Source organism: Phyllostomus hastatus, unplaced genomic scaffold, assembly GCF_019186645.2.
Source record: "Phyllostomus hastatus isolate PE091 unplaced genomic scaffold, TTU_PhHast_1.1 phas_contig_113, whole genome shotgun sequence".
Taxonomy (NCBI): Eukaryota; Metazoa; Chordata; class Mammalia; order Chiroptera; family Phyllostomidae; genus Phyllostomus; species Phyllostomus hastatus.
The window spans coordinates 6,366,102-6,374,723 of NW_025333530.1; the positions used below are offsets into that span (position 1 = coordinate 6,366,102).

The 8,622-nt window shown below is 43.3% G+C and overlaps 1 protein-coding gene across 3 annotated transcripts in view; it reads right to left on the reverse strand.

Moving 5' to 3' along the window:
- The window catches only part of ARHGAP20 (Rho GTPase activating protein 20), a 132,413-nt gene extending 124,796 nt beyond the window's left edge, over positions 1–7,617 (reverse strand). For 2 of the 3 annotated variants that reach the window (XM_045840059.1, XM_045840039.1), the window contains exon 1: positions 7,301–7,617. In XM_045840059.1, the coding sequence (XP_045696015.1) occupies positions 7,301–7,405 (105 nt within the window). In that variant the 5' untranslated portion in view covers positions 7,406–7,617. Of the gene's footprint in view, positions 1–6,812; positions 7,010–7,300 lie in introns of those variants that run through there. The other variant, XM_045840049.1, reaches the window with a different exon arrangement.
- Between the last annotated feature and the right edge of the window lie 1,005 nt (positions 7,618–8,622).

Consider the following 8,622-nt stretch of genomic DNA (forward strand, 5'->3'; position numbering starts at 1 on the left):
CTAAATGTTTGTGTCCTTCCTCAGTTCATATAATTCATTTTCTGCCAATATAATGATATTTGCAGGTGGGGAGACTTGGAAAGTGATTAGGTTTAGATGAGGTCATGAGAAAGGTGCCCCCATGATAAGATCAGTGCCCTTATGAGAAGAAACCAGAGATATCTAGCTCCATCTCCAATCTTCTTCCCCTCCCCTTCACCTTCCCTCTCCTTCTCTCTCCCTCTTGCTCCCTTGCTCCCTTTCCCTATCTTATGTTACAAAGAGCATAAAGATATCTGCAAGCCAAGAAGAGGGGCTCTCACCAGGAACTGAATTAGCTGACATCCAGACCATGGGAATTCACAGCCTCCAGAACTGTGAGGAATAAATGTCTGTTGTTTTAAGGCACCCCAGTTTATGGTATACTGTTATGGCATCCTGAGCTGAGTAAGACAGATAGCATGCACTCGTTTGCATGTAAATATTCTTTTTTTAATACATGTTTTTTATTTATTTTTTTTAGAATTTTTTAAAAGATTTTATTTATTTATTTTTAGAGAGGGAAGGGGGGGAGAGAGAGAGAGAGAGAGAGAGAGAGAGAGAGAGAGAGAGAGAGAGAGACATCAATGTGCAGTTGCTGGGGGCCGTGGCCTGCAACACAGGAATGTGCCCTGACGGGGAATTGAACCTGGAATGCTTTGGTTCGAAGCCCATGCTCAATCCACTGAGCTATGCCAGCCAGGGCTGCATGTAAATATTCTTGTATTAAATTCAAAGAAATAGAATGTTTTTTTGCTTTACACCTGCTTTCACCTGGTAAAAGGTACTAATGGCTGTGGCACTTTTTTGAAAGTGTTTTCATATACTTTCTTCTTTTGACCCATAAGAAAAAAAATGGTGAGATACACTGGATATGTATTATTGCCCCGATTTTAGAGACAAAGAAACATAGTACTGTCAGAAGTTCAGAGGTCATACCAGTGATAACAGAGGCCATTTCTGATCAATCTAATTCAGTTTTTGATAATTTTAGCCTCCTCTCAGCAAAAACAATCTCCTGTGCTTCATTTCATGCAATTTACTTTTTGAATAACACCAGTAAGGATTTGGTAGGATGTTAGTTTAACCATAGGCATAATATTTTTCTCAGTATTAAAGAATAAAACTAAAGCTTATTCATCAAGATGTTTCATTCAAACCCCAGCACAAGACACACACATGGCCAAAGTCAGCTTTCAGGGATGTTCTAGAATGAGTTGCTATAAACCGATTTGGACCCAGAGAGTGTAGACAAAAGAGACAGAATGAAGTGTGCACAACAGCAGCTGCCACATCTTAAAATGTTGGAGCTATTTTAAAATGCTTTGCTGTGACTTACTTTCTGTGCCTGTCTCTCTCCCCTATCCCATTACCCATCTTATTTAAAGAGTTTTCAATTAGTATGTGAAACCAAAGGGTCAGGGTGGTCAAATAGGAAATAAGTTACCCTAGCCAAAATTATTTTAATGTGTGTTTCCTCTTCATTTCATAAAAACTTTTCTGTTCAAATGTGTATATCCTCAAGGATATATTATCCATAATTTTATCCAGAATGAGTTATCTATATGCTGCTATTATATGTTAAAGCCACATTAAAAAATAATGCACAAATCTCTTATGTATTCTTTTAAAGAGCTTCAGTGATGATAAATCTTAGATTTTTGGAAATAGTCAAATCATCTGACTGGTAAATAAAGGTGAATGAACCAACTAGGTAATTCTGCTTGAGGTTAAATGTGACTAAAATAAAGAGACTGACTTCTTATATACTATCTACAACTAGATCCTCAAACACATAATGCTCTTTTCTACCTCAGAACCTTTGCACAATTGCTTCCAGTTCTTGGAATCTTTTTATAGCATGCTCTTCATCACTTATAACAGAGTTAAATATCAAAAGAGGCCTCTCCTGAACACCCTAATGCCAAAGTGGTCTACCTTCATATCCATGTTTGTCTAAATTAGCGTCATTTTGTTTCTTTAATAAAAATTATTACTATTTAATGGCTTTTAAAATTGTTTTTGCCTCTTCCTCTCAACCTGTGTTGTCAAATACAGTACTCACCAGACACATGTGGCTATTTAAATTTAAATTCAAATAAATTACAGTGAAGTAAAATTACATTTTAAAAATTACCAATCTCATTTCATCAAAATTAAGAACTCTGTTCTTTGAAAGATACTGTTAAGAAAATTAAATGACAAACCACAGAATGGGAGAAGGCATTTGCAAAGCACATATATGATAAAATACTTTGAATTCAGAATATATAAATAACTCTCAAAACTCAATAATAAGAAAATGAACAACCTAAAACTGGGCAAAATATTTGAGTAGCCACTTCATTAAAGATAACATATGGATGACATGATAAGATGATCAGCATAATTAGTCATTAGGGAAATATAAATCAAAACCACAACAAGATACTACTTTATACTCTCTAGGATGGTTATAATGAAAATGATAATAAGTGCTGGTGAAGATGTGGAGAAACTGGACTTTTATACACTGCTGGTAGAAATTAAAACCACTTAGGAAAATAATTTGACATTTTCTTACATTAAACATACACCTAAAATATGACCCAATCCATTAAACACCTAAATATTTATCTGAAAGAAATGAAAGCCTGAGTCCATACAAAGCCTTGTACATGAATGTTACAGAGGCTCCATTTGTATAGCCAAAACCTGGAACTAACCAAATACCCATTAATAGGTGAATGGATAAACAAACTGTGGTTTATCCATATGATCAAATACTGATCAGCAATAAACTGAATTATTGATATGTGTAAAATAAGGTATGAATCACAAAGTAATTACACTGAATTAAAGAATGCAAAAAAGAATATATAGAATTATTTCATTTATATGAAATTCTTGAGAATGAAAATTAACCTATAGTTGCCTAGGAACAGAGAGGGAACAAATGGATTGGAAACAGACATGAGGAAACATAGGGGTGACAAATATGTTCAGTCTCTTGACTGTGGTAATGGTTTCATAGCTGTATACATGTATCAAAACTTATTGATTTATATATTTTAAACTTGTACAATTTATTGTATGTTAATTATACTTCAGTGAAGTTGTTAAACATTTTTAGCTCCTCAGCTGAACCAGCCACATTTCAAGCACTCATTAGCCACATGTAGTTAGTAGCTATTAAATTAGACATTGTAGATAAAAGACAGTTCTATCATCACAGAAAGTTCTAGGCAACAGTGGTGCTCTGGCCAGAGATCAGCAAACTATATACCAGGGACCCATCACCAGTTCTCTAAATAAAGTTTTATTGAAACACAGCTATGACAATTCACTTACATATTATCTCTGGCTGTTTTAGTGCTACAATGGCAGAGTGGGTAGTTGCAACAGAGAACTTATGGTTTATAAACCTAACTTATCTGTCCCTTTAAGAAGATTTGCTGACTCTGCTCTAAATCATAAATTCTGAATACAAGGACCAGTATCTTTGCTGTACATAACCCAAACAATACTGAGTACCTAATATACAACACTGTCCTAGGAACTGGGGAAGCAGCCTTGAACAATACAGATAAGGTCCCTATTCTCACAGTGAGGAATTCAGGTAACATAACCAGGAAATAAATCAGAAAATGTCAGGCAAGGATGAATGCTAAGATGAAAATAAAGCAGAAAGCATAGAGATATTAAGGGGCAACTTCCACTTAGGTAGTTAGGACAGGCCTCTGGGACAACCTAATGTCTGAATAGTATAAAAGAATCAATACTACAAATACCTGTGGCAGAGCAGAGGGAACAGCAAAACCAAGGACTCAGAATACAAATACATTGATGACCTGATGTTTGGTAAAGAAGGTCCATGTGGCTGGAGAATACAAGGTGGCAAAGGTTCAGATGAGGATGGAGAAACAGAGAGGCCTAAGAGAAATCTGAATTTTATTCTAAATATGATGAAAAGCCACTACAGGTTGTTAAGCAAGTGAGCAACATGATCAATTTATGGTTTTAGTAGCACTCTGGTGCTACTAAATGAAGACTGGATCAGGTAAGAGCAAAAAAGGTGTTAAGGCAAGTTACAGAGTTTTTGCAAAGGTAAAAGTGAAAGATGGTGGTTTGGCTTGGACCATAGTGGCAGCAGTGGAGATGAAGTGGATAAATTCAAAATATGTTTTGAAGTAACATTTGACTGGCCTTTCTGATGGTTGTTGCAGAGCAAGGAAATGAGAAGAGTTGAAATTGAATCCTAGATTTTTGGCTTCAACAATTGGGACACAGTAGTATGAATTACAGATCTATGGGAAATTATAAATAAGAGTTAACAATTATTGAGGGTTTATTATATGTCAGTATTCACTCATCATCACATTTAATTTTCCTAACAATCTTGAGCAGGTAGGTATTATTGTTATTTTCACTTTACAAATAGAAAACTAAAATGTTTAAGTAACTTGTCTAGGTCAGAAAGCTAGTACCAACACAATGGAGACTTGAACCTAGGTCATCAGACTCTAAATTCTACCACACTGTATAAAACTGCCTCAGTGACAGTAGTTTCTGGGAATATGATCTACATTCTAGGCAATGACAGTACCACTAGGTTAACAGACTCTCAGGATGACTAATTTGAAAGATGCTACTTTTCTTTAACTCATATTATTTAAAAACCACCTTATTTTCACAGAGTACAAGATATAATTGTCCTCTACATACTTTTTCTCCAGCATTATCTCTCTCTGATTCCTATTTTTAAAATGAGTAAACTGAAAGAAGTTAAGTGATTTTTTCAAGATCACTGAGATAGTAACAGAGCTAGAACTAAAAGCCAAGTGAACTTATTCCATGCAATGGTCTGGGCAGTGAATCTGCCATTAAAATTTTTGACCATTCAGTAAGAAACACATGTTACATCACTACCCAGAATACACATACCTGTATGAAACAGGAAAAGAAGTTATAAAAAACAGGCTTTACTCTTACTAAGGTACTAATATTTTCTATTTCATTTTTTAAAATGTTGATTGTACCTGGCAATTTAAACACTGACCCAAGCCTTAGTAATTAACATAACAATCACATAAGTAGACTTTATTTTTACAAATGTCTCATGACTCACCAAGACAACTAAACGCCAAAAAGGTGAGATGAAACACAAATAAAGATCAATCTGGTGAGCTTTGGAATACGTGAAGACTGGTTCATAAGAGTACAAATGACGATGCCTCTATGAGCTACACTTTGGAAATATTTTATTTTTACTTTCTATTGCTAATATGGAGGTCTGAAATCAAACAGATACGCCTATTAATGTTTAAAATAAGCACAGATGAACTTTTCCAGGAAAACATATTACAAGCAAAATAAAACAGTTCTTCAACCTCCCCCCATCACAAAGGAAGTCAAAAGCCATAAAGAGACCAGATTGGCAAAATCTCTTCCCTTTAAAGAAAAGAAAAAAAAAAGACTAGATTGGCAATGTAGTAACCCATTATAGTTTATAATGGATAGCATTTTAAGGACAATGGCTTAAGATGCAAAACAGCCTTTCACTTATTGGACAAGTACTACCTTATAAATGTTCAAGCCACTCTAATGCCTTCTCCTTTTGCCGGTATGCTTAAGCTTAATTATCCTCAGTTAAAAAAGAAGAGAACTGTTCAGGAATAGAAATCTTTGATTTCCCCCAATTCCTTAAGTTTACAAGGATAAAAATTGCTTTAAACCCCATGCTGACTTCTGAACATTCACCTTCCCAAAAAGTAGTGTTAACCTGGTAAATTCATGCACACGCACACACGCACAACCCCTTCATCTCTGAAGGGGAAAAGAGACAAGGACAAACCGCAGTCGAATACATCAAAGGCTGAGCAGACACTACAGCTAATACATCAAGTTCACTCCTAGATGGCTCTGCGACACAGTCAAGGTCCTTGGGAGCTCACGCACACTTCTATACTCAGCGCACAGATCTCACCTGTCTTCAACCGACCTCTAGCCAACCCAGGATGATGGTGGGAAGAGTCGTGAAAGGCAGTAAGATCAGGACAATCTGGGAGCCTGCGCAACCCCTTACGGCTCTAATTATATAAACGCAATGCATTAAGATAGTTCTTTAAAAAAGAGTTGGATGATCCCTCTAATCCAATTTGTTTCCACAGAAATTGGAAGGGAACCACCAGGACAGAATAAAAACGTCCAATTATCTGAAAGTCTTGGGGGGAGTGGAGGAGCAAGAGCAGAAATACCCAAGGGCTAGAAAATTCCTCAGAGAGAACGGCAGAGGCCGGCCGCCAGCGGCCACGTGCACTTGCTAAGGAAACCGTTCCAAAGAAACCTGACCTGATCAGAATCAGCACGCCGCACCGCGGCTGCGTTTATCCTAACGGAACGCCACAAGTAGTTGCCCACCTCCCTCACCTCGGCTTTGACAGGGAACGTGTGCGCCGCCCCCACGCCCACAGCTGCACCCAGACCCCTCTCCAGCCCCACCAAGTCCGGAGGGCTAAGGCACAAGGGCAGGGCGAAGGTCCCTGCCTCGGCCCATTCGAACCTATTCTGCAGCCCACCAGCCCCACCCAGCCCGGTTCCAGGCCGAACCAAATCTCCACGGCCCCGCAGTGTCGACCGTTAGAATCCCTAACTTACCTATAGATCTAACCAACATCTCGGAAAACCAGAATCTCTCGATGAGCCCCGCACTGGGCGAAAGAATCTCCCAACCCCTCCCCACTCAACCCAAATCCCGCAGATTCCACATCCAGGTGAGGGCCCTGAGCCCCTGGGCCCGCAGCTCCACCGCCTACCTTCTTCATTGCTGGTGATCGCGTCCCGCTGGACGCCTCCAGCCCTGCTGACCTCGGGGCTGACCCCGTCAAGGGACGGTGAGCTCCCAGGGAACCTTGGGGAGATCCAGGAGACGGCCCCCGGAGGGGCCCGGGAAAGGCGATACCCCAGTCCGGGGCCCCACGCCCGGCTGGGGGCTGGGCTGCTTGCAGACCCCGCGGCGGATGGAGATGAGGGGGACTGCTGGTCCGCTCCGAGAGTGATTACGACTCTAGACGCGAAGGGTACAGGGGTGATTGGGGAGACGGCGGTGCCGCTGCGAGGACCAGTAAGGCGGGAACGTTCTAGAACTAATGCGGTGGGGCCGCGAGCCTCGAGCGTTAAATCCCCACTGCGTCCTGCCCCCGCGTCCTGGTGGTCTGCGCCGAGGTTGCGCGCGGTAAGCTGGGCTGCTCCTGCCTTGGCAGTGGAGCAGCGGCAGGCGCGGGGCCCCTCTCAGCGTCCTCACCTTTTTGGTGCCGGGGCCTCCAGCGATCCGAGACATTCCTGTCAGGGAGGAGGAGCGCCCCGGCTGCCCCCCTAGAGTCTCCTGCTGGGGGGACATCGCTTCCATGAAGAAGACTTTGAAGCAAATCCCAGCCCAGGAGGAGGCTACGCGGTCATAGCCGCAGGATCGGCGGGAGGGGCGAGAACGCGCGGGACCGAGGCAGCCGCGGCGCTCAGGCAGGCAGCCAGGCTTCGGGTGCGGACATCGCGCCTCCCGTCGGGGCCATAAACTGCCGCCAGCGCTAGATCTTGCGGGCTAGAAGCGACTGCAGCAGCACCCGCACGTCCGCGCCCGCTAGCCCGAGCGCCCTGCGGGCAGCCCCGCCTTGCCTCGGTCCCGCCCCCCCGCGCTCCGCGCGCGGCTCTGGGACCGCCCCCGGCCGCCTTCCAGAAACCGGGAACTCCCCGCGGCGGCTCAGCCTGCAGGGCAGCGGCCCGGCATTTTTCTGTATCTGTGTTAGGACGAAGACGACCGACTGACCTTCTCAGGCCGCCACTCCGAGTGGGTCCAGCACAAAGCAGCTCACGGTTCGGTGTCAAGAACCGGGGCCTTTAGTGCACGGACACGCGCCTCTCCAATCGCTCAGCCCACTCACACCCGCCCCATTCCTTCCGCGCTGCGCCTGCGGGGGATGGCGCCGCGGCAGCGCGAGCATCTGGGCAGCTGTGGTGACTTCAGACTGAACGGAGGATTTGCAGGGATTCCTGTCTAGCTTCCAGCGGACTGCAGAGGGGTACCCCCAACCCCGTCCCCAACCCCACCCTGGAGGCCTGGGAATGGAGTTGTACGTTGCAGAATGCCGCGGCTGTACACTTTTGGAAGCCCATAGCTTCGCCTGACCTCTTGTGCAATCCCCAATGTTAGCCTGGTCCCGCGTCACCTTCCTTGGCTTTTGCAGCGCGCCGGTCCCCAGTCCCTGCACAATTTACACCAGCGGTTTCCGGTGTCTGTGCGCGGCAAAGAAGGGGGCATTCCAAACGTGAAAGCGCACTGAAGGAAAATGCAGGCAGAGGGACTGAAATTTGGCTTAGCTATTGAACAGGCTACAATATGTGGAAGTGTTTATCAGCTCCTGTGCCGAGAGCAAAACTTCCTGTCAGCCCAAATAGTGGCAAAATTTTTTAAGGCCAAAGAATAATCAGAGGGAGGGGATTTGGAGCCAACCGGGTTGAGTGTTGCTGTACTTTGCAGGACTGGTTGACTGGTGCGGATGATTCGGTAGGTGGCATTCTTCCTTTGGAGTCAGGCCTACATAAAGGGCAGATAAATGGTGAAGGACACCA